This window comes from Anarhichas minor, unplaced genomic scaffold (assembly GCF_050575085.1).
Source record: "Anarhichas minor isolate MPS153535 unplaced genomic scaffold, ASM5057508v1 ptg000012l, whole genome shotgun sequence".
NCBI lineage: Eukaryota > Metazoa > Chordata > Actinopteri > Perciformes > Anarhichadidae > Anarhichas > Anarhichas minor.
The window spans coordinates 5,352,480-5,379,958 of NW_027466458.1; the positions used below are offsets into that span (position 1 = coordinate 5,352,480).

The 27,479-nt window shown below is 40.4% G+C and overlaps 1 protein-coding gene across 1 annotated transcript in view; it reads right to left on the reverse strand.

Annotated features, from left to right (window-relative positions):
- Nucleotides 1-27,479, reverse strand: part of rbm20 (RNA binding motif protein 20) — a 40,908-nt gene that overhangs the window by 2,671 nt on the left and 10,758 nt on the right. Inside the window, exons 3-13 of the mRNA XM_076090841.1 lie at nucleotides 10,914-11,949; nucleotides 10,357-10,421; nucleotides 9,814-9,923; nucleotides 8,771-8,871; nucleotides 2,970-3,116; nucleotides 2,493-2,624; nucleotides 2,341-2,420; nucleotides 1,424-2,156; nucleotides 1,254-1,340; nucleotides 575-1,118; nucleotides 46-111 (exon numbers count right to left, since the gene is read on the reverse strand). Of these exons, the coding sequence (XP_075946956.1) occupies nucleotides 46-111; nucleotides 575-1,118; nucleotides 1,254-1,340; nucleotides 1,424-2,156; nucleotides 2,341-2,420; nucleotides 2,493-2,624; nucleotides 2,970-3,116; nucleotides 8,771-8,871; nucleotides 9,814-9,923; nucleotides 10,357-10,421; nucleotides 10,914-11,949 (3,101 nt within the window). The remainder of the gene's footprint in view (nucleotides 1-45; nucleotides 112-574; nucleotides 1,119-1,253; nucleotides 1,341-1,423; nucleotides 2,157-2,340; nucleotides 2,421-2,492; nucleotides 2,625-2,969; nucleotides 3,117-8,770; nucleotides 8,872-9,813; nucleotides 9,924-10,356; nucleotides 10,422-10,913; nucleotides 11,950-27,479) is intronic.

Consider the following 27,479-nt stretch of genomic DNA (forward strand, 5'->3'; position numbering starts at 1 on the left):
TTTTCAAACATTCTGGTTCAGAGTGATGATAAAACTTATGCTCACCCAAAGGGATGCTGTGTTCACTGACAGCTTTGTCTTGCTCACGAGATGGCGAGGGGGCCTCGATCTCTGTAAAAGGCATGTAAGCTATAAGAAAGGCAGGATGCACAATACAACACAAATTGAGCTTTTATTATCCATGATAGGAGTGAAATCACAGTATACGCCACACTTTTTAACCACTAACTCACCATGATGTATTTACTTTTACTCAAAAATATATATTTTTTGACACTAGTTTTGGGACATTACATGACAGAGTTGCAGGGAATATCTGAAACTATTCCCTTAGGGAAGAAACCAAATACATAGCTGTTTACAACAATCATAACTGCAGGAAATGCATATACTTTATAGTTGTAATGTGAAACTCCTAACTTTCTTTCTCCTTTAGAATGCCTTTTTTGGACAAAACGTAAATACTTGTCCTTATACTATATACTAAACCTATCCTTTAAGATGCTTCATGTAACTGAACGCTTGATCTCTCATGGTTCTGATGCAAACATTTGACTTCTCTTTTGAAATGTACCTTTTTGATGAATGTCATCCTTGTGTTGAACCCCATTATTGATCATTTCCGTGACCTGTTCTACTTCCAGGGTTTTGCTGTCCTCTGAAACACAAATGTGATTTTCCATTGGCTCCTCTGATGGCCCACTTTTGGTTACTTTATCCTCTAAACATGTATCCTCCAGCGCAGCCTTGAACTCCTCACTGGGGAAGTCAATAAGGTTGGGGATTGGTAGATCAGGAGTCACTGGACTGAGTGTATGGTCTTCAGGACTGGCTGCAGCATCCTCACAGAACCTTTCCTGATTAGACTTCTCATTAGATGTCTCCTGCACCTCACAGGAGGAGGAGGAGGAGGAGGTAGGTGGTAGTATATACTCATCCACTGCTTCTTCCTCTGCAGACTCCTTGGGGCAGGGTACATATTCTTCCAGCTCGGGAAGGTCTGGCTCAATTATGGAATCATCTTCTCCTCCCACTTCATCTACAGTGACCAGTTCCTCCATGTTCTTAGGATACCAACACTCTTCATCAGTGTCATCTCCACTTTCCCGCTCCTTCACCTTAGAAAATGCATTGAGAAAAGAGCCATTAATACTCTACTCTGCAGTAGTAGTAACCTGGAGCTTTAAAGATGATGTTTACAGTTGCCCTGACAGGAGTTTGAATGTGTAATGAAGATCTTAATGCTTACTTACAGTGTCTCTTTCTTTGCTACTTTCAGTAGACTCTTTTGGCATATTGGTCTGTTGAGGTGAAACTGATTTTTCTTTTGACTTGCGATCCTGGAAAAAGAAATGCCTTAACAGCTGGAAGGATGTGCCACGCAAAGTATACAACAGCAAATAATATTACAAAAGTTACTCACATTATTATCAGTAGTGTTTTCTTTCTCATGTTTTTCCGCAGTGATGCACCTCCTGCTTGTCTTCTTGCTCCTGTCTTTGCCTGGTGAACCCTGCCTCTTGTCTTCTAGTGCTCTGCGAAGGGGCTCCTCAGTTATCTCAAACTCAGAATGCTTCGATCTGCTGTGGTGGTCACCACCATCCCTCCTCTTTGGCTTGGTATCATGCCTCTGGTATGGAGGTCTGGGCGGCTTGTCTGACTTGTACATTTGTTCCTTCGTGTAGAACTCGCCCTCCTTATTCCTGTAAGAGCTGAAGGACATGCCTTGAGGGCTGCCTCGTGGGTGCCAGTCTCTGTTGCCCCTTATCCCTTCACCTCCACTTCCTCCTCCTCCTCCTCCTCCTCCTCCTCCACCCTCTCGCTCATCTGCAGATCTGGAGCTGATATGATCCAAGGGTTTCTGATAAGCCCTCCAACGTTCAGCTGCCCGTCCATTTGGCCGATCGTCTTCCACACTGCCCCCATTCCTCCATGGGTCATCCCTCTCCCTTTCGTCCTCACCCCTTCTTAAGTGTGAGGACCAATCCCAAGAGCCGCTGCGGGGGCCCAGGCCATTGCTGTTTCTCTCCGGACCCCTGCATGGTCCTCCCTGGGGGCTGTGGGCTGAGCTGCATGATGTAAAACTGGGGCTGTGGGAATGAGGACTTAGTGAGCGGCTGATTGGGCTGCGGGAGCGTGCTCTCTCTGGCATGTAGCTGGAAGGAGATGATGGTCAGATAGATTACATGGAGAAATCAGAAATATCACGCAGGCTTAAGTAGTCATCTACAAAATGTTTACCTTCATGGATTTCCATTTTGCTTTCCTCAATTAGTGACTCAAAGAACTTGGCTATACAAAAAAAGGATCGTGATAAAGTAGAATGAAAAGTTGTCTTACTGTTCAACTTCTTGCATCTCGTCCTTTCCCCGCTGAGAGGTGATGTCCTGGATGATGGACTGAAGATCTTTACCTGGTTTCTATACAGAAAATAAATTCCAGTTAAGCAACGCAGCATTTAACCTAATGTTTATTTTGTTGTTCAGCCTCACCTTGAGTTGCAGCTCCTTGTACCTCTTCGACATTCGTATAAGAAGTTTCTGATTGTCAATCGCAGCTGGAGTGAGCTGGTAGTATTGAACCATGGCCTGAGCGGCTTCAACATACGCCATCTCCAGAAATGCCTAATGGGAGAACAGAAAATGCATATAAACAATAATCCCCCTCTGACAGTTATATGGTTTCTCTTGCATCTGCACAATAATGTTTCACATTTCACATGTCAGACTGGATTTAAGATAACCTTTGAAAATCATCATCTCAAGCTATCACATTTCATTACCGTAACAAACCACCATAACAGTTGCTTTAGTCCCTGAAACCAATACCACGATTTTAGTATGAATGCTTTAAATTTGATTGGCGTGATATTAATGGTGTAGTTCAGTCTTGATAACTGAAACCTGAGTGAGTTGTACTGGTACTGATATATATGAATAAAAAAGAATCAAACAATTATATTCTTGTACCTGGTGAGTAGAGCGCATGAGGATGTAATTGGTGACTTTGCCAAAGGGTAGTCCCAGGTTGATGACATCATTCTCTGTGCAGCTGCCCTCGGGGAGGTTGCAGATGTGGACGACTCGCCCAGTTGTTGCCTTTCTGGGTGGAAATGGCTGCAAATAATAAAAACAATTACAACCATGAATACTGTTTTAAGTATCAGACAGACCAGTATAATAAAATCCAGTACATCAATATATATCAACATCCTGCTTACAATAATATATAATAATTGTCACCATGAATACTGGGCTAGTCGTCTGGTTTTGTTCAGTTGTTAACTTTAGTAAGCGTGCACTGAACCCATGTGTCGTATGGTGAAGGAATCTAGCTGCAATGCGTAAGCTAACTGCTCCAACCACAGCGCCTCCTTTTCTATTTCTTCATGGGTAATTATAAAAGATATAACATGTAACTACGACAGTTACAGGGATTTTAAACTTGTTATTTTTTTTCACTTTTGACACAGCTAGGCTAGCAGTTTCCCCCTGCTTCCAGTGAATCTGTAAAGATAGGCTGAACTCTCAAATGGATACACAGAAATAAAACAGAGATTAAATCAATTATCGATCCTTTCATCTAACTGTGGGCTTGATGGCAAAAAATAAAAAACTTCCAAAATGTCAGTGTGCCCTTTTAACAATCTTTATAGTACATCCGAGTCAATCATAGTGTAGGAAACTAGTCTGTCTAACATCAGTGTAACAGTATCACACAGGATGTCATGTCAGTTTCCCTCCTTAATACAATCCACCTCATTCCATCTATTAATAGTTCCTTGGCAGTAGTGCAGCAGTGATAATGAAAGTTTACTTGTTTGGATTTAGAGACTTGTCAGCTGACTGGCCCGAGACATTTCACACAAATCCCTCTGGGCTGCCAACTATAGCGACTTGCATTGCTTTTGTAACTTAATGGAAAGTGGTTAAATGAGCAGTAAATTATATTTTTCTTCATGGAGACACACAGAACGCTGCATAGAGACAGTAGATATTGCATTATTATTGCTTCTGACAATCCATTGCTTTATTATTATCGTATTTACTTTTATAGATTTGTTTTTAAGGCAGATCATGTTAACAGTGTTTAGTCTTCCCTTCCTTCTCTTTTCAGATTGGGCTTTACGTGAATCTTTCCCTCTATGGACTCACAATCACCACATTTGTCATCCTCCATCTCTGTCCAAAGCAGAATTTAGAGAACAGCCATGCTAAGACGGTAACACAGATAATCAAAAGGAATAGCTTTACGCATAGCGGAGGAGCATGTGAAGGAGAAGACTAACGTTTATCATGCATTATATGCATCCTTTTAGTAGTTGTTTCACCTTTCCCATTCGTTCCCCAGAACAATTTACTTACTACATTTATAACTTAAAAAATGCAAAGGCAAGTACCACTGACTGATTGAATCTGTCTATCTTTATTCATCATCAACCTAGTCGTTGGACATACCGTTTGACACCTCATGTTCCCCCGAACATCATTTCAGAAAGCGGTTGTAAATTCAGAGCGTCATATCTTGGAGTCTTATTTCTGCAACCATTGTGCTGCCACTGCAAGTTTTCCAGTGCCCCTTCTCCTCCTCCTCCTCCTGCTTTGCTGGCTGATGGACCTGACAGACAGTTACATGTGCGGGACAGACTGGAGTCTTAATACCACCTCGGACCAGCAGCTAGGGTCTCTGTTTTTACAGGGAATTTGTTCAGGGAAAACATCAACACTAACATACACTTCACACTGGGTCTAACAGCGTGAGGTGTAGAATGTATGAGGAGGAGGAGGAGGAGGAAACTTTTACAATCTCAAAATCACTTTACGATGCATGTTGAAACATAATCAGTATTGATAACATACATGAAGCACTGATCACAAATTGTGGAAAAGCTATTAAACTATCCATACAACCCCGATCAAATGATGATCTGTATGAGCCAGATCAGTGAATATCGATGCCACAACTGAATGGTTTCTGGCCAGCAGTTGATAAGAGCAATAATTCTATCAACAGCTCAGTGGCATCACCAGGACACACAAAGGTCAGAGCAGGTCGGGTTCATTAAACAGATCCAGGAATAGGCTGTTTATGTCCTTGCGATATTAGAGAGAAGTGTCACTAATGTGTGACCTATAAAATGTTGTCTGTGTCTGGAAGCTCAGACAGTTTGACCACAGCATTGATGTCACAGTCAAGGTTGGCTCATGCTTTGAACGGTAGCTGTTTCTGTTAACCGCACACCAGAGGCACAGAGTTATGCCATGTCAATGCTACTCACAGGGAGGCATCACACCGCCATGTTATCCTCAAATGGTCGATTACGGGGCTTTGAATATATGGAACAACAAAAACAAAACTTTTGTGGAAAAAAAAATGTAATTTTTCTGTTGAAGATAAACAATGTCATGGTTTTATGCTTTAAATCACCCACACACAACAGGTTATGCACTTACATTCACTACAGTTTGATTTTAAGAATTAAGACCAATTAACCTGGTCAGCTCCAAAAAAATAATTTGATTGAATTGGAAATTAATTATGAAAGAAAAATACCTTGTGTAATTAATGATTCTCTATAACGTTTGCTTCGTCACATCTTAATTTTGCTTTTATTTCAATTAAGCCCAAAGACAATAGGAAAAAATACATAATTTCTTGTCTTAAATGCACTTTTCCATAAATCTACCAATCAGACAATTTGCACCCTACACTGCAGTCAACAGTGGTAATGTCTTTACCTGCCAGAGTGTATTCAGCCATATGTTCTGTGGCTGAAACACTCAACACTATGTCCTGCTGAACAACCATTTCACACTGAGTGCTTTCCTGTTTTGACTGACAGCGTGCTGACTATCATTAGCTGGAATCTCTCCGCAGGACATGTCTGTTTGTTTGTACAAAGCAGGATCCATGTTGGAGGATCCAGGGAGGTAGTCAGTCTGGTTTCACAGTTTCTCCCCACGTTCCTTCACATGCCTATCCGTCAGATCGCTTTACCCGTCTCTCACCAGTCTGAAATGTTACACCACTGCCTTCGGGGTGTGACCAGGGGGTCTTAAGGTCTGTGCTCTTCACAGCAGTTAGCTGTAATCCTGTGTTTATCTCTGTTTGAGTTGTCTTATCACATAAAGCTACCGTTTTACTTCCAGCTGGGCTGCGGAAAACTGCAGTCCAAACTAAAGACTGCTTTGTATGTGCAAGCATGCAAAAGATATGCATGCATGTGCTAATGCACGTGTGTGAGCTTCTCTGTACAGGTTGTGCTCATTTTTGTATATTTTGACTTTCATATCCAAACATACATAAATAAAACTTAATACATCGAAAATAAATTCACAAGTTATCATTGCATGCGGTGGTGCGTGTGCATTTGTGTGAGTGCTCTCTGTTCAACACAGGGCTTAAAAACCAGTAAAACCCCACCTGTTCCGCTTCGACAGGTGTGTGTTTATAGCAACCAACTTTAGCTCATGCAGCACAGCCTATAAATATTTTCCCACTGCTACAATAAAACTCTTTGTCAATAACCGACCAATGAAGCGTATGACTTTCATGTTACTGAGTTCAGGCTCCTGTTAAATTGGCTGATACAAAACAGCAGAGTCACGCATGTTTGTTGAAACGGAAGAAGTGGTTTTACAGTGGAAGGAATGTAAGTTAAACAACATGCGCCTCACTCAGAATCGGCCTCAGCCCACGTCAACCATACAAGTCTCTATTCTTATATTCATATAATTATATATATACATATATATATATATATATATTAACGTGTATATATATAGAACCTTGGAATGAGCCATTTATATTTACTGGAGGAGCGGGTCCTCTTCACTGAGCCAACTGTCATGTTTCTACAGTAGCCTTGAGCGGACAAACCAAACATGGGCCTTTCTCTTTTTTCGTGTTTTCGCGTTGGCTGGTGAAACCTTTTTGGTTTTCTTTTGTTATATTATATCGAATCTTAATCAATATCAAATATTAGTCATGCAAATGAGAAACTGCATCCTACATTTTTTCCGATAGTGTGAATAGTGTGTATACTGTATAATGTGGCTTAATTAAGGAGCTTTTGGGACAGGGCCTGAACATTTTCTGTAAAGGTTGGTATGGTGTGTTTCAAGAAGTGCAACTAAATACACAACGGACAGTACAGTATATACCTGTGTGCAGGTATGTGTCTAACATAATGCCCGCTGACTGAAAGCTGTGTGCCCGGCACTAGAGTTGGCTTTCCACAGGTTTGCTGGGGCTAATTTTCACCTCACTCATCATCTGCTGCACTTTGCTTTTCAGGACACCTCTCGTGATGGACGCCTATCAACAGCTGCTGTTTTTCAACCCCAGTCAGCGGCCAAAACTTTTGGACAGGCTAACCGACTGTGGGTCAGCAAGCAGTGACGAATCATTTCCTAACAATACTCAAATTTAATTGCAGCCAAAGGCAAAGTGATGAGATTAACAAGAGCTTTTCTTCATTATTGGTACCCTGACACGTTCCTACAATGTACTATATTTGCACCCTCCACTGTAATCAAAGTTTTACATTTGAGTAAGTTGACAGACTGTGTGGCTTAGCACTAAAATAAATATTCATAAAAATGAATAGTCTTATAATTGTTAAATAACTTCTGTCTATGCAATATGGATAAAACCTTCTGGACTAATGCTCATTTAAATTTTTTTCTTTTTACCACGTCCTGCCATGCAAGCGTCACTGCAGCTGCCCATCAGCAGCCCATTCAAATCCTGCATCATTCAGTCAAAGTGATTGCATGATAGCTTTGTTACACGTGTAAGTTGAGCAAACATTTTTTCTGAATTGCAAAAATTAAGCTAGCTCTTAACAGTACGTGAGTGCTGTAGTGTGAGCATTGGACTGTGCAGAGCGTATGTGGACAGCTGCTTTAGTTAACATGAAACGGTTTCTGTTTTTAAAACGCAAACAATTCAAGACGCTGCTGAGTTGTGTCCGGTCTTAAAGTTTTACAGTAGGACGCACTTACAAATGGGAAATGTGTGTCACCCTGCCTAAAATAAAGCCAATGTAAGTAACAATAAAATAATCCCAAAGTAAGAATAATATTTGAATACAAATTCACAAATGTCCCCTTCTATATAACAACTTCCGTTTTTTGTCATATAAACCCATTTTACTGCATCAAATGTATCCAGGGGCTGAATAATAATTAAGTGGTAAAATAAGGATATTAGAAAAGTCTCAACACTTTCTTTTATAGCCAACATTTTAACGACACAGAGTGGAAAAAGAGTTGTCCAGCCCAGACAAAGCCTGCTGTTGGGCCAGCAGCTGTCAACAAGAGGATCTGGGTCTATTAATTAAAAGCAAACACCTTCTGGCTCCATTCATTACACACTTTGCACACTTGTTCGTGCTGCTGAGCAACAAATTATCTTAAGAAACACAGAAGAAATGCAGTATATAGGAGATATGCAGTATTAAACGTAATTAGAGATAAAATATAATAACATATCATCTTACTCTGCACCAAAGAACACCAATGAAAGCTGGCCATTGTCCTCTGAGTCTATTAATGCAACAGTCATTATTAGAGTCAAATATTATTCATTAATCACCATCAATCAATTTCCGTGAAACAAGATATGATCAAGGTATAGCCGTGTTCATGTTCAAGGATGACAGCTGGTCCTTTTCACCGGCATTCTTCCAAGCCGGTCACAAAATTAGATTTATATGTCAAGGGCAAACTCTAATAATCCTGAGAAAAAAAACATACATTTGTCTGACCTTTGACTCTGGCTGGTGTGAGACGAATCCCGTATCTGACGCGGGATAAGTCGTCATGGCTGCAACTGGCAAGTATGATGCATTGGCTCCTGTAGATACATCTGTGGAAACAATTTGAAATCTGGATTTAATAATCTCTGCTTACAGTCGACCAAGTGTGGGATGAAGTTATTTGTTGACACGCATTGTTATAAATATTACTTACAAAGGGAATAATTCAAATCATTAGTTATCATTAGTTATCACAGTTATTTTTCTTTTCATTATTTTTTCGTTTGTGTTGTATAATTACGGAATTTTAAAACACTGGGTTGACACAAAACATGCATCAGTGCTAAAACTGACATCTGTACTTATAATGATATGGCTTGATTTCTCATCATTGGCCCATGGTGCTGGCTTACTACAGCAGTTGTGTCGTTAGCTCAAAACAAGACATAAATTGTCCTTCTTATTTACAGCTATTGTTCCCCAACCTTTCTAAACACTGAACTAAAAGAAGAATCAACAAAAGGAAACATATGTACCAGTAAACAACGGTTCTCTGAGTGAAGAGACAATCTCTCCAACTTAAGGCTGCTCAAAGAGTTACGTTCAAGCTGCCTGCGACCAACCACAGGTGGTTTGCCTTTAAGGAATTATACATAAGTGATATAGAAAGGGATATAGATATAGGGTGGACAGATACTGTCGATATGGTAGAAAACTGCTGCTCAATTTGTTTCTGTGTAAAAAAGCATTGGACAAGTGACATCAGCTTTATGGATTTGCAGTTATAATATGTGCAACAACAACTGCATATTTAGGTGTGGCTTAGTGTTGTGGTCCACCATATTTTGGATGTTCATTCAGCATACATCAACGTATTAAAATACACTGTGTCAAGTTATAAAAACATCATGCCTCATGCCCTCACGTAATTCTAAAAATACTGCCTGACCTCCATCTATCACGTTGTTTCACACATTCCGGCAATCAGATAAACATCACTCTAACATTGCTGACAAACAGAGGCAGTTGTGGTGACATATGGGTTACCTTACCTTGACTTGCAGCAGAGTAGACCATGGCGTTCGTCCCTCCGGGGTTCAGACCTCCATCAGAAGACCTACCGACAGCGTAGTGAACAGCTCCAGCCGATACCACAGAGGAGCTGCAACAATCAGAGAAGGCTGATTTTAGCTGCCTCTCCCCTGCCTTGCTTGCTCATATCTAGTGACAGAGCTCATATTCATAGAAACATCATGCCAGCCGTATATAGAGCAAGGAAAAGCAAAATAAAATGCTTCAAACACTCGAGAGATATTGCTCTGAACTGATCAGCTAAAACTAAAACAAACTGTAACAGCTGGTAAGCGAGAGGGGAAAATATCCAACTATGGTCAAGGTTAATTGTAAAAGTAACATTTTTTTAGCTATTATTGTTTGAAAATGAACTAAAAACAAAATGTCCCGTGTGAGGCCACTAGCTTTGTGAACATCTCAAATTGTCAGTCAATAGTAAAACAACACGGTAGAGAACATTTTGCAATCACGACCTACTTTCAACTCTGTTCGATACATTTTTTGAGCAGCAAATAACTCACCTTTCGTTTGTGTACAAGTTACGGTTCTGCAGGTGTAGCTTTCCCTTCACGTGATGGTCCCAGTCCTAAAACACACACGCACACCATCCGAACATAGTCTCAGACAGCTTGGAAACACTGGAAGCTCACTGCTTGCCCTCCCATGGTAGGTCTTACATACCCGGTGTATAAGCTCATGGCTGAGAGCAGTTAAAGAGACAACATCTTGGATTGGTTAGTTAGTGGCTGCTCCTTAAATCAAAACATTTAGCGACAGTATATTAGCTATTTTCAGGCTGAAATGCCAATTTTCTAATCCAAAGCCAGGACATTAACCCATTTTAGTGATTGAATAACATCAAATGACTTCTTGCTTAATTTGAAGACAAACTTGCCCATTTGTTCAACTCTCCATTGTCTATTTTCAATTAAGATGTAAGCTGAAAAATGTTAAACTTGCTGGTGAATCATTCTGTATAGTTTCAGGCATTACAGTTACGTGTATATGCTTACAAAACAAGCAACTCCTCATACATTTACATGCAAGCATTTATATTTTGAGTGATCGGTTCACTCACCTTAAGGTTGTAGACCTTCTTGTCACAGATGCTACACTGGTGTGGCAGTTGATTAGGTGTGACAGCATGGTAATCATTGAATTGGTAGGGCTGAAGTGTCCTGGTACCTGAAGATACGGTTTCCTCATTTCCATGCAGGGGCTGGTAGCCCCCAAACCCCTGCGAGCCACTTGAAGCAAAAGAGGAAATCCCACTACTGGGATTGAACTTGGGGTCAGGGGTTGGCTCCTCTGGGTTATACAGTTCTGTTCTGGACCGAATTGGCTGCCCAGCTGCTGTCCACACATTGGCAGCATTAGAAACCCTGTCCACCCCTCCAGTGTGACTCAAGTTAGCGGGGCCTCTCCATTGCTCCTTAAGCCCAGTGGAGTTATAAACATTCATGTTCTGCTCATTGACACTAAACCCAGATTGTTGTCCCAGCACATCACGCCCATAGAAATCTCTCTGAAAACCAATGTTGTTCATGTTTTTTGCATGAGTGTTAATCACCGTGTACTGTCCATCACCAGCTGTGGCTGACGCTCCAGATGTCGCACCAACTAAGTTGTACTGAACACGCCTGTCAGTATCAGAAGGGTAAGTTGACGCTGATGTTTTACCATACTCCGCTCTCTGTTGGCCCACCGCCCCCATTCCACCAGGGTGGTTCACTCTCACATTCCCTGGGTTTTGGTTGAATCCCCCCCCAGCCAAGGCCCCCAACGCTGAATTTGAAGGGGGAAAACCTAGCACTCCCGTGTGGAAGGCACCCTGTGGGTTCCCAACCATAGTGTTCCGTAGCTGATTGAACAGGGGTTGGGACATGGCGACATTGGAAAGAACCTGATTGAGAATAGTGGCAGCAGCGGCTGAATTGCCACCCTGAGCCAGTTTCAGGCGATGGAGGGTAAGCTGGGCCTGGAGCTGGGCGAGCTGGAGGCTGGCTGGGCTCAGGAGGAACTGCTGGTTCTGCTGCTGAGGCCCCGCCTGCACACCACCTGCGCCTACCTGGAGGCACTTCTTATTGCCGCTGTCCACGGGCACCGTACTGATGCTGTTGAGGAACAAAAAATAAACATCACATATCTCAAAGGACAAATCCACTCACCTTGTTAGATCTCACAGAATAGCTGAGAAGGGAACTACTAATGAACAGGATATGAAAGTATGGGTGGTTGAATTAAACACAAATTAGATACACTTAATACTATCTACAAGTGAAGTAGTGGAGGGTGGTTTTCAATTTTCAGTTACTATAGGTGAGAAATCTGGCATGAAAGAGCAAAGGATAAGTCATTATTGTGAATAATATGTCAATTTCAAATGTTACTGCTGTCTAAAGCAGCACATTTTGTCTTAATATCCAACACAAAAAAACATTGTTTTGCTTTCAGTTAAGTTCACACTGTTTTCAATCATCACACCACTTCACTACCATTATTGGCTGCTAATGTCACAACTGTGGCTGGTGATTATGCTTAATGCAGATATTGTATACGATTACAAAACTACCAAAAAAGGACCACTTTTGCGCAGTTTTGATCATAGAACTACAAAATGGCATTTAGTCCACTGCTTTCCTTTTCTTATTGCCATTAACTGTTAGAAAGTCTCAGTTCCCCATATTCACAGACTGTGTAACTGTGCTGTTCTCTCACCTAACAATGGTAAGCAAAGGTATTTTCTTTACATTGTGTGGCTGATGACAGTAGCTAGGAAAGATGGTTATGTCAGCTGGGGTGCAGAACAATATGCTCAGAATATCTCATATTCTATAATTCCTTGGTGTCTTTTCTGTACTCAGGAACTGGTAAGTTTTCATCAACCAAAATTTGTAAATCTTAGGATTCTCAACCTCTGTCTGTCTCCTGGTGTCAGATATGATTGTCCAGATTACTGACGAGTAAAATCCCCTACGAGGTACGTGAACTCCGAAATTCCTCCTGAAGTTCTTCTGTAAGACCGTAGAGATAGGCAGCAGCCTCCTTCGACCATTTGCATTACAAATAAAGCAATGTAAACGTAAGCAGGAAATAGCTTTCATGTTGCAATCAACAGCTCTTACTACTTTCAGTGTGCGTTTTTAATCATGATAACAAACGTAGTTCATACATTGTTTCACTGAATTCTAACCAACATATGGAACATGATGGATTTCACCTTCCACAGAGAGGTCACAGCACATCTACCACGGACCGGGTGCTGCAACATAATTTCAATTTCTCGGATACAGAGCGAGTTAGTTGAAGTAGAAGAGGGACAGCTGTTTAAAGCACGGTTCAGATATCAATAGGTTAGCTGCTGAAGCGCCCATTTTCCTACACTGCTCCGTACACCAGGTTCTTACAACCCAAACTGTTAATAGCACTTAGAACCACATCACCGACTGGTGCTGTGACCATGTTTGACTGGCCTGTCCTTTTCTGATGAATGTTCTCACGAGCTGTCTAAACTTAGTCTACTTAACTATTCATCACATCATCTATGTTAAGCACCTGGCAGTGCCCTATCCAGAAAGTGCTCCTACAAACCCTGCTAAAAGGTGACAAGCCAATGAGATTAGAAATGGTGAAGTCTCAAATTGTTCGAGAACAAGATTTGTCAGCCACAAAGTTCGCATGATGCACTGCATTATGGTTATTTGTGATCACATTTCCACAGATTCTTCTTAAAAGGTTGTACTGCACATGACGAGAGAAGGATTATAATAAAACGGGTTGTGATTGTCCTTTTTAAATATGGGGCAGAAGAAGAGACATTTTAAAATATGAATTTATGCAACTGAATCTTGCAGAGGATTATCGCTTCCAGGTCTGTCTTCCTACTAGCTTATGTAGTTGTTATGTGGTTTTGCGATTACATTGCCACTTCATAAACTCATCATAAAACAACCATAGTTTATACGCTAGGCTATACTGAGCTATATACAGCTATATATAGCTATATATCCTGCTGTCGACATATGGTCCCGAAATCAAACCCTGATATTGAAAATGAAAACTCAACAAAACTCAAAACTAACAGGACAAAATAAAAAATAAATAACAGTAATGAATGTGATTAAATGGTTTAAAAATATATAACAATACACATTTTATGAAAAACTTAATTTAGAGCAGCTTCAGTCACTAAAAGTGTTCCTGATATAAAAGCTGAATGCTAAAAAAAACACATAAAAATGCTATTTCAAGAACTAACATTGCTGTTTCTGAACAAACAACTTATAGACAATTTTTTGACTAAAGATGTGATTGCTAAGTTTGCATTTCTTCCTGTTAAGCATTTTGTCTTTGTCCAGAAAACTAAAGTGCATTAAGTTAAAGAACCACATGGGTGTTTTTGTCGAGTTTAATTTGGATGTATTTGCGATACATACAATAACAAAAACATACCTATAAAATAACATGCCACAGTCTAAGGAGTGACACGTGTAATTATGATAACTGACTCACTTTTGGACAGTTGACAGTTATTAGTTTCACTGCCGATTGTACACACTCTTAAGCATGCTGATGGAGAGATATACTTACGCCATTCCAGCTTATGACTCAGAGCTATAAATACTGGAGCTGCCCCCCCCCGACGCACACTGTCCTTAATAGACTAATATGGACTCTTGGGCTACCGGCACAATGTGCTAGATAGACACTTTAGACACATTTTGTGATGAAGAAAGGGACAATAGGTGTCAAGGTGGATAGCCAGAGAGAAAAACTTGTAAATAGAATGATAAGGAAAATCAACAGTATCCCAGTGTTATACTGTGATTTAATGATCTTAGTTTGCAATAGTGGACACAGCTGCACCGCCCGGACACATTCCTACTACAACTGCCGTGGAATATCTACCTTTTGTTATTTGCATTCATTTACAATAAAATGTAAAAGATATTATAATGTTAAAAAAAGTTATAATGCATTATTAGAATATTTGTTATCAAAGAGTACCAGAGAGTAGCTAAATATGTGTAGTACCTCTAATGTATATAATAATAATAATAAATTCGATATTCTTTCTGGTTAATGACAAATTGATGAACTCAAGTGATTCATAAATTGGGCAAAATTTAAGAAAATCTGCTCAGTCAAGAGCATTGTTTGGTCTCTGCCTTTGGGCAGATGTTATGTATGGATTATCTACTCGTTTTATAATAAACTTAAACTAGGAACACAAATGGCTTAAGAAAACATAACACATGTTGAGCAACCCAGACAGTTTACTTTCAAGAATATTTGCTCATTTATCTGATGCTGAGGACCAGAGCTGACATCAGGCTTTCAGTCGCAGAACAAAATGTATTGAAGAATGAAATCTATCCGTAGTGATGAAGTCAGTTTTATGAGGAAGAAAATAAATTTCAGAGACATATAATTTAAATTACATAAAATACATCTTAAAAGTATTTTTTAGAAACTCTTTAATGTAAGTGTTCACAACTGTATTGCTATTGAAAACGGTGGCCAAATGTTCACAACATTATGTATGAGATCAGAATATAATATACAGATCTCATTATTGGCTGTGATCTCTTGACCCTTCTATGTTTTATATCTATTTTTTTAAATAACACCCCAGTCTGTTCTCCGTGTGTTACTGTTGCTCTTCGGGAATGAACCCCTGACAGCCGAAAAAGCCCCTCACAGTCAAAGCCATGTCATAGCAGAGCTTATTAGCTCAGTCTTAAGAATAGCTTCATGTGGTTATTTAAATACTCCTGCACGTAAACAAATCTCTGTTTCATTTCACAATTTTAAAAGCAAGAAAGTACACAATGCATGGAGAACAGCATCGGCTTAAAAAATATGCAATATCTGTATCATTGTAGTGTACGTGCGACATATACATGTTAAAGTACGGAGTAGCAGAATTTGCGGTGTCTGTAATGTTCAGAGTAATGCACTTTCTCAGCTCACAATGCTTTAACCTACACGAGGCTTATTAAGATAAACACTATAGGTTAAATCAAGTTAACTTGTCTATAGATATATCGATCTTTTCTGGCCATTTGACCTGAGTCCCATTTTATTTACCTATTCTGGTAATTCTGCCTGTCCAGACTTTGTTTTCTTACTTTGACCAAGTATCCACTATGAACATGGAAAAGTGTACATATTGCACTGAATTAAAGTGATAATGGGTAGGCTTCCCGTCCAGTGCAGGTCTACTGATCAATTTGTTAAAAGAAACCTAGGAATTTATTTTCAATTTAAGCAAATATTCAAATATCATGCAGAAATGGCCGCTATATTTGAAATGACCTTTAACGCCTGTCTGCTCTTGAGGCCAGACTCCTCAATCAACCGACAAAAGGTAACAATTAAATGTGAACATTTATCGGCAACAATTTACTGGTCATTTACTACAGACGTGACCCACTGCTGCGTCATTCAGTTTGCAAAAAAAGGAAATGATCTGAATTATAGACAGCTGACATCAATATCAACTTTAAAACTAAACATGCTTAAATATTGCAAAATATTTCAACTATCTGAAAGGTCAACATCTCCCTGTACACCTCTCAACAAATGTTTGCCCAGCCGCCTACCAACACAATATAAGTTATGATGAGCAAACTGCATTAAATATGTATATTTTATCAGAACAGCTTTGGAAAAACAAATCTCCTCTGTTTTCAAAGTCTAATTCGAAGCCACATTGTCCTCGCAAAGTAGAAGAAAGGACACACACACACACATGCACTTTCGCAGAGATTAGAGGCAGCTCCGTAGTCATAACAAAACGCCACATGGGCCCAATCCGTTCACAGAGCCTCATTGGAGGAAGTAACGAATTAGAAGGATTCAAGTCCAGTCCAGCTACAGAATAGCCCTCAACCGAGTCCACTGAAACATCCAACAAAAACATTCCACGATGTCCAAACACACCGCAGCTGTAAAGACAGCTATAAATCGTGCCTCAGTGCCGACCGCCCAACTCAGTGCAGCTGACAAGACTTACCACCTCATACACTATATACTATAACAAGCTTATACTGAAAAGACACCTGGACGTATTGCAGAAACACACCAACCTTGACAAGACAGGCAGCGGAAGTCCAAGCTACACCTCTGACACTAAACTCTGCACTGCTTGTCTGCAGCCTGACCTCTGTCAGAGACTGACGTATAAGTCTCTACCCACTAACATGACGACTATGCTGGCACATGTACATTAGCATAACATCACTTCTAGGGGTCTTCACCCTATGTGAGTGTCACGCTGCTCCCCTGTGTTACTGACCGCTGGACAAGCAGCAGGAGACGCATGTGATGAAAAGTCACAAGTGGTCAGAATGTGTGTGTGTGTGTGTGTGTGTGTGTGTGTGTGTGTGTGTGTGTGTGTGTGTGTGTGTGTCTGTGCGTGTGATTGAGTGAGGACACACACCAAGTATTTACGGAGGAGGCCTTGCTGTGCAATCCTGAAGCTGCTGCTCCCACAGCGGCAGCAGTTTGGTCCACATAAAGATTCATTTAGAGTCGTCAGTCTGGTTCAAAGTAGCAGAACACACTAACACCAAAAGTACTATTAATACACCAACACATCCTATTTTTTCTCGTAACATATTAAATATAATCCCTCCTCTCAAAGCTGTATGAATTGCATTTTCTTTAAAGAACACCAAACAATATGCCACTAACAAATATAGCCCATTTAGTTTGTGAGGTAATATGGTTTTGATAGACTCTTTCCTGGCAGAGATTGTCATGTTGTCTGCGGGTGCCTGGTGGTCGACGGACAAAGAACATAATGTTATGTACACACTCACACAGCGAACAGATAACAATAAGGCTTTCAGCAGTGGATTGTACAAGTGGCTTCTTCTGTACTTTGTAAAAACAGATCACCAACTATTCCAAAAGGGAAAATGTAAAGTAGAAGAGTCCCCAGATAAATGAATTCATCAAGATATACCGGCATTACTCTTCATAGGTTTAAACAACTACAATAAAAAGAACGTGTGAAATGTGTTGACTTGAAGAACATGAAATGAGAGGTGTAATGTGAGCTACCACTTCCCAACTTAACCTGTGCAGCTCAGACCTTCCTGTGCTTGTAAAATCAAAATCAATCGAGTGTCAAGAAGCTGCCCTTCATTTAACTGTACGCAGAAGTTATTTAACACATTTTAAAATAGAAAAACTGATTGTTTCATATACAAGAAATTATGCAAATACAATAAAGGTATATTTTAAGCATATTTTTAAAATGATTTACAGTAAAGTAGATCCATAAGCCAACAGTTGACTCGAATGACTAAACAAGATATGTATTATTATGTTCACAGAAATGTTTGTCCTTCAGCAGGTAAATTATTTTAAATATCAAATGCTAAACATTTAGCCGATGCTATAAAGTAGTTAGGAAGATAAAGTATGACTTTGGCATTCAAATATTTTTGTACCACCACATTTCTAACGACCATGCAATGAAATGAATACATGCAGAGTCGTTTTGGCTCGACTGAAAGAAGTCTTCCCTGATTTCAGCTTCCTCTTCAGGATGCTGCCTGAGGGAGGAAAGCTTGAAACACACAAAGAGTAGCTGCTCCTCTGAACCGGTCCGTGTTATTTGTCCCGTACTGAAGCAACAACGTGAATAAATTAAGCACGTTAAATGTTCTTTCTACAGTGAAAAGATTTCCTCCTTTTTATGTGTATATAAACAAAAATATGTATATTTCCACTTTCATATAATACAATTACAAAAATATAATAATGTAACATGTTTGCATACATTTGTAATTCCTGTTTCTCTTTTTAATATACCATTTCATAAAAGGGCTGTTTGGATTTCACTTTTATGTTCTAGCACAGCTCAATTAAAGATGGCAATAAAATAAAAATGCAATTTAATGTAATTATTTTCCTTTCATTACCTTTTTGTCTATTTCGTTATTTTATAGCGTGTACTCTCGTTTACAAAGCAACATTATTAAAAATCACACACGCATTCAACTCCAACAGAGGTATCACCGCGACAGATTTACAGTCACTCCATCTGTTAGCACTACACCCAGACGGCAAAGAGAGAACAAGCCGCTTTCTATCCTGTGCCGATACCATACGTGCCATTAGATAATCTAAAGGGGATGTTACCTGAATATATATTATTACTATCATTATTATTATTATTTCTTTGGCCACTAATGCAGTGAACTAATTCCAATATTGAGAGAGGAGTAGGGTTACATCAATAACAAAAACAACATGTGCTGCCATACAGATACTCCATAACCCTCATCCAGAGAGGTATTTATTACGAGGGCTCACAGATATTACCACACGGTCTGTCCAGTAGTAATACTGATGTAAAAATAATTAAAATGTAGGCCCTTGTATGTCCAATATATGATTATAATATATATATATATATATATATATTATAATTATGTGTGCCAGGTTAATAATTTCATAACTACATTTCAAGTTGAGACCAGTAAGTTATCTCACTAGAGCTGAGATCCAACAGGCATGCTAAATAATGAATACTGTTACTGCGCATTGCATGATAATCACACTGTTTTGTCATATGTATTTTAGTTATTCAGTAATTTAGTTTTTTAGATTAAATTTAACTTTTGGAGCTGAAGTGGTTTGACATCATAAAATCTTCCTCGTTTGATGAACAGCTGTACATGCATGTAAGTGTTGGTGAGCGAGTGTAGGATTCTTTTATTCTACACTACAACTGGAAACAAGCAAACACATTTTTTTTTGGTCTAATATTTTCTATTGTTTATCAAGTCTGCTGTTTCCTGCCACTGTGTGGTAGGATAGGACAGAGTTTATGATCACGGGAAGAGGGCGAAAAAAGCAGGCACACAGCACAGGTGTCTTACAAAACACGTGTTCCATGGCCCACTAGGTGGTGCCACATATTGCTATAACCCCGGGAGGTCTGATCGGAATGTATCAGCCTTCCATATGAGAGCACTGTATGTATTTTGAACAGCCGTTCCTATTCAGCCTGATAGAATGGGAGTCACGATGCTTACTTTTGCAGGCTGTGATTTACATACTGTGACTCATATTATAATGTTACTTTGGTAACTCACCTTTGAAATTAAAGTCCTTAAGAGATTTTTCCTTTTACATAATACATAATTTGCTCAATCTTACATATAAACAGAGTGCTCATTGAAGATAACAAATTCGCAGGCGAGAGAGAGAGTTCTGCATACAATTACACGTGAACTTCAGACTCAAGACACAAATCAAGCGGAGACCACGCAACCCTTAAGCTTCCCGTTAAGGCGAAAACAGTTACTGACATTCCAGAGCCTTAATTTAACTTTTCAACAAATCAGACACATAGCCACCATCGTGCCACAAGAGATGGTTTCATGGGGCGAGGTATGGGTGAGGAAGCAGGGTCAGCTTGCCTTGCTCTGCATTTGGCACAGTTGCAAACGGGGGTGGTTCCTGATTTACGGCGCCCTTGCATTGGGTGACGTATCCAGGCCACAGAGACACATGGTCTGGCCGCTCATGACCACTATAACGGTGGCGTGGCGTGGCGTGATTCATACCCTGTATCTCTGATGATGCTTGTAAAATGGTCAGATTTATGGTCGGGATCAGTCACAGGGTTTTTACGAAGTAGCATCAAAAGCTAAACTTAAGTTTGTGAGGTGACTAAAACCAGCATGTTACCGGCCTTGGCCTATCACTGTCCAATAAACCTATTTTACGTGCCTAAAGTTTACATGCCGGACATTAAGTCACTGACTGAGTCACACACAAACACACGTTATAGACCCACAGACATGAAACTAAACCCCGAGAGAGCTACGCTGGAGAAACGTTTTTACTCCATTTCTCTCTCACACACACATGGTAGCTAGGTGATCTTGTTTCAACCATTAGGAGAGCGTAACACGGGATATTAGGGTCACAGAGAAACATACATGTCAAAAGGCACCTTCATGACTTGACAGCTGCCGCCCAACTGTGAAACTTTAAAAGCGTTCCAAAAAATAGGTCCCCGAGCAGGAAATCTGCAATTAGTCTTCAGAGCTCTGCTGACACACTGCCCACGTGAGGACTTTAGAGTGACACCTGTTTGCGGCATTTGCTAAGACGTAAAATATCCCTGTAAGCTCAATGAACCTCAATTAAAGAAACAAAACTCGAGAAGAAAGTTTTACAACAGCGTGAAGCACACGTATTATATTTTTCTTGCCTGGACTAGACTGTGCTCACCAGGGGCGTCGTTAGGCCTATTTGAGGGGGGCTGAAGTTTATCCGTCTTTCCTTTACAAGCAGGAAAATTATTTCTTTCTTTATTTGAGAAAAGTTCATATTTGTGTTGTCAAATTTCACTATGACCCTCAAATTCTGTCTCTTGTGTTATCATATACTGAATGCAAGGAAAACTACAGAGCAAAATCACACTCTTTCTGATTGAACCAATCTATGAACTGTCTGAAACAATGGATATCCACGGCCCCAAATGGGCCCCAAAAAAAATTGCCGCAAACATGCCACTCCTCTTGGGGCTAAGCCCCCCCTTTCTTTGAATCCTAGAAACGCCCCTGGTGCTCACTGTGCACTTTTCTGAAGTACAGTGGAAAAGCTACACTACAAACACTGCATTCCAACACCACGTTTTTTTCCGACAGATTATCAACACTTGCCTTTCTCTGACGTATCAGGTGTTCTGTGGTTAGTATTTAATGTGAGAGCGCTGACAAGAGCTAAGAAAAGCCCTCAGGTTACCTGGGATCCGCTGACATTGAATGTCAAACTGGGTGCTGAGAGCTGGGGGCCAGGTGACTGTGTCGCCGAATACTTTTCTTGGACTTTTGACAGAGTGACACCATAGAACCATCTGGCTTGTCGAAGTTGCAGCCGGCAAAAAGAAGGATGGCGACCGCACAGGCTGAAAGGAGAATCTAAACTGACAGCAGCTATAGCTCCTGTTACAGCTGCCACAAAGTTTGACAAAAGAACAGTCCCTTCATTTTCCCATCAGTCATATAAGCTGAGGGTGCTGGAACTACATAAGAGGGAGAATTACAGGAAAAAGGTGAGCCAAATCAGGTAAAAAGTGATCGAACCACAGGAAGCATCACAAGACTCAGAGGTGAAGTAATATGAGGAGTGGGGGAGGGATTGTATTGGCTTTGACAACTGAGTCTGACCAGCCATTTTTCCTGCTGGACTGAAATTGTTATTTATAGCTTCTGCCTGGGTGTAGACAGTACATTTTTCTTGAACTAGTTACTGCTGAGCTGTCCAGTGACACAATACAAGTCCATAATTCTTCTTTAGGAAATTCTACAGGTCCAAATATAAACATATAAAATGGACCATTACATTTTTGGCATGCTACTAATTCATTCTATTCATGAGCATCTGCAGGGTACAGTAAGGGACATCTCACTGGAGTCTTCCCCGACAGTGGTCGGCAACATCGGAGCTATTTTGGTGTGCAAGGTGACGTAGCGATGATTCCCACAACCCCTCCTTCGAACCTTCTCTCCTTTCTTTCATATCCCCCTCTCTCTCTGTTCTTACCTCACTGTCACTCTACCCCATGTCTGTCCAAAGCAAGCATTGCATTTTACCATCTGTCACTGTCATCATGCTTACAAATACCAATCAATCCTGCAGTTGTGTTGTCCCTCTCACTGACTTTCTAGGTAGTGGCAGTAGAATTCCCTTCTCACCTCCTATCATTTCATTTGAATTGCCCTTGAGCAACAGGCTACAACCTTAGGGTGACCGGTCATATTTTTATAATATTGTGCATTTATAGGGAATTAGAATTACAGTCAAATCAAGCATATAGTACTGAAAGTAAACAAACTGTCCAAGCGCTGCGCCACTGCGATAGGTGGTTGAACTTGATTGCCAACGGAAGCCCCGTGGTTTAAGAGACTGCTCTGGAAACAAACAAAAATCGCAAATAAAACCCCTGCATCAGCAATTACTGTGGACTTTCCTGTTAACTTAATGTAATAAATACCAAATAAGAGTGCTTTCTTGAGGCTTACAACATAACATACAGTAAAAAGTCTTTTAAAGGGATTTTTTTAAATGACCCCCGACTTCCACATACTCCCATCCCCTTGCATGGGAAATTACATCATATTATGTCCATGTGCATGAGCCATAGTGTAAGACCTGTGGTACAACATCAGCTTTAGGGTGGCTTTATTCGTCCCTACAGTTCTCTTTGAGACAAAAGATGCCTAATATCTATAATTAAAAATTTGAAGCTATTGAATTTTGTGAAGCCGCTGGTACAAAATCAATTATCAAGTTTAAAAAATGGTTTACCTATTGATATACTGTATTGTGTTCAATTTGCATTATGGATTATTATAGTACCTCATTAACTTTTACTTTGAAAATTACATAGTAGACGGTCTTTACTATGTTTACGCATATTCCTTGGTAATATTGGTCCCATATCATATTCAAGATCGGGCACATTTAGCCAACTCAATGTTCAATAAAGAACATGTTCGATGGTCCTTTCTTCTAAAATTCCAAGACTGACAAGTGCTCAGTTCAGGTAGATTCCACCCCAAATGTGTGTTTTAGTGCTCATTAATTAACAATGAAAATGTGTTAATCTGGTTGTCTCGAGTGTCTTGGAATGCTGAAATACAGTTTCATGCGATCACGTTAGCATGCACACAACAATCCAAAATGATGTCTTCAAAGCAATACACACACACACACACACACACACACACACACACAAACACACACACACACACACACACATAGTGGACACAATAAAGGTCTGACAGTGACAGGGAGGGCAGTGTGGCCATATGGCTCAACATGTCTCATCCTGCTGGAGGTTGCTGGCATCACAGGCTGCTCAAATAGTCATTACAGAAAACTACACAAATAATGAAACAAGAGAACTCTGCAACTTTTCCAACAGCTGCACGTTCAGAACCCCCAAAATGAAAAGTAAACAAAAAGGGGGAAATGGGAAAAAGAAAAAGTCGTCCTTGAAAAACCCCAGTGTAAGTGTGAAATACTCCTTAAAGCTGGTGGACAGAATGGGTTGGCTATGCCAATGAGTGATGACCAACAAGGGATTTCTCTGTGGAACCTAGTGACTATTAAAATAATACACATAAATTAGAAACAATTAAGACTCTTTGTGTTTCGTGATTCTATGGCTAAAAATATACAGTATCAGGATCTAGCTTTAGTTTTGTGCAGAGATCCTTCTAAACTAAACTAAAAAATCATTATTTTGCAAACAGCATCTGAGAGCGTGGAAACGAGAGCTGCCAGCTGCAGGGGCGAGCGTGTCAGATGTGAGGAAAAATGACATGGTAGGATTTGACTTCGTTCAGAAAGTGATCTATTAGATGGAAGGCATTCGCACTGCTGTGCAAGACAACGCACTGAGCCAATCTGAGATACAGAGGTTTTATCTCCACTTTACGATCTGCAAGGGGGGAAACGGGGAAATCCACACACTGCAAGGAGGCAGGAAGGTTACCGCCATGCTATCTTCACATTCATGAGACAGCTGTATCTGAGCTGTCCCAGACCAGCACCCATGAGTACAATTTAATTAATTTTATCTGCAGTGTGTACTCTGACTCCACAGGTTCTAATTAAAACAGATCGTGTTACTCAGAAGAAAAGTGGAAGGGAGATAACAGATTCATATCAGCAGTGCAATTACAGCCAATTACTTAATAACGGCTATCTCAAAGAGGAAGTCAGTAGCCACCACCTGTGCCCTCCCACCTCCCTGAGGTGCACTTGATCACTTGGGAGATGAATCGGCCTTCAATATGGGGTTTGACCTTATGTGCTGACAAACAGAGACCTTCTAAGCCACTTCCCTCATCACACTGGGTATTTTAGGTGGCCCATCAGTATGCCCGATTCCTAATCTGTTCCACAAACGGCCAAGCATGACAGCATCATTTTCTCTCTCTGTCTGTGTATGCATCTACACCCCTCTCTCGCCATCTCTCTCCCTATTTTAAGTGTTTTCTGTTTCACCCTCTCTGCCTTCCCACTGTCTTCTCCTCTTTGGCCGTGTCTCCCCAGATAACACACACACACACACACACACACACACACACACACACACACAGACATCTCTTCATCCGACACTCCCTGATAGCAGTATGGTAGAGGCTGATAGCAGAGGCCAGGAATAGACATTGTCTCCACCTTGGAGCCAGCACCAAGAGTTAATGTTGGAAATGGAGATTAAGAATGCAAAGTTGTCTTCATGACATAAAGGAGTAACTCTTTGAGGACGCCTGTGTAGTATACTGTACATTAGTGTAAGTCAGGTTGTTTGGTTGGTTGGTTAGACAGATGCTATCAAACTAGCGTGACACCAACTAATTCCTGAAAAAGGTTTCTGTTATTGTTGTTGGCCTAAGTTCATCAGTCTCAAATATGACAGTTTGGAATGATGTACTTCTCTTATACAAACGATGATGCATAACCTGTCCTAGTTTCCAAAGTAACTATTTTAGTGTTATGTAAGGTTTGTGCTCACTCACTCCAGACCCACAAACCTTTAGATGACTCACCACTACAGCCAAAATATAATCAAATGTGCAGCCCTGCTGCTCCACACTGTGAGACACTCAATGGCACTTGAATTTAAGAGGAGGTTAGGCTTCATCACAGATTAGTGTGATGGAGGACGGCAGACTGAAGGTAGATATATGCTTTTACATCAAGGAGGCACATACCCTTTCCTTATTACTCACCAACTGTGTTAACGCATGTTATAATCATGTTATTACACTGTACGTAAACACATTCTCTAATTTCCTTTTCCTGTATATTTCTCAACAACCTTGAATCTTTCTTTGATGTAAAGGCAATCAATGAAACACCATTTGAAAAGCTGTTAAGCTCTGTTAGAGGGGATACATTGTAAAACTAGTTTTTGCTTGGAAAATATATTATCATCAACTGGCATTCATTTGTTTACTATTATGGCACAGAGAGTTCGGCATGGTGCCGTGGTTTTTGATTACAGGCAAGATAATACAAAGTGGGTTTGGTGACAGATTGAGTGGTTCTCACTGGTGGTAATGTGGTCTCATGTGAGCCACTCTTCCTATTGCCATCCTGCTCAGCCCATTTAAATCTAATCCCTGAATGTAACTCTGTTCCAGAGTTCTGTGGGATCCCACTGGTGTAAAATCTGTGGTTAACGTGTGAAATAGCTTCAGGAAAAAAGTGGTTAGGTTAATGTGTAACTGTAGCTGCAGTGCTCCTTATTGCAAAAGTTGCACCAGATCCAGGAAACACAAATTGCGACATAATACTCTCCTCTCGCCGCAGCAACTGACGGACACTGTAGACAACATCATCAACACTTTACCAACAAGAACAACTACGCAAGTCAAATTCACCCGTACTTATTTACAGAGAGACAGCTGATAAGAGCCAAAAAAGATTATCACGACTAAATATACCCTAATTTGTCATTCATTATGACCTCTAGTTTTCAGCACATTAAAGGAATGTATATCAAAACAGTGGGTTGCAAAATTAGTCAAACAGTAAGAATAATCAACCTTGATTGCAAAAGACATTAACTTTCCTAAAATATCCTAGAAATAGCATAACTTAAAATGTTTTCCTTACGATTCTGAACATTGCCTTGCTGGATTGTCCTAAAATTTGGGGCTAAAATAGGGCTATGCGTGCTCACTGCTCACCTCATATGTATGCGAACGCTCACAAACATCCTTAAAGCTGCAAGTCAGCATGTTAACGTCAAACATAACTGTTTCATTTTAAATGTGTATTTCAGCCCCAATTCTTTCTGACTGGACTGAAGGTAAAAAACTTTATTAATTTAAAAAGAAAAAACTACTTCCGTCATCTCTAATTTATCGACCATGCCACACGGGAGCAACAACCTCCATTTATCTGGACTAAGGGGGAACCTCCGGGTCTGACAAGTGAGGGTGTGTTGGGGATATGGCATGTCTGATCATACACTTCCCACCTGGTGCCCTACAGACAGCATTTCTGAACGTGCCAGACAGAGAGCAGTCTTAACCATCTGACTGACTCCGCCCTGCTTTTCCTTTCGCCTCAGAAGTCGGAGAAAAAACAGCAACATGAGCCAGCCCTATAACATGTCTAACTGTATTTTAACACCGCCACAAATCACCGGGCTTCTTCAAGCTGCCACTCATTGCCACACAAAAAGGTATTGAAGTGTGAACAGCGCTGATAAGCTTTCATCGGCTACATGTTTACAAGAGTCTGTGACAACACACAGGCAACTAATTAGATGGAGTAAGACTAATGGTGGTAATAGTTATGGAAAAGAACATATATGTCCTTGCAGGACACTGCTGACCCCAGACCCATAAATCTGGATGTGTGAGACAAGCGAAACACATAAAAGCTTGTTTTAGAACCAGCACATGTTACTTTATTGCCCGACCAACAAACACGTCAGTTTGGTACTGCTTCAGTGCTTTGCACACACGCCAGACATGTGAAATAAATAAACTGAATAATCACACATGGTCTGGAACCACTGTACTATTTTAATTAAATACTTTCATGCCTACTTCTAGAAATCCAAGACGCTACTGTGTCCAAT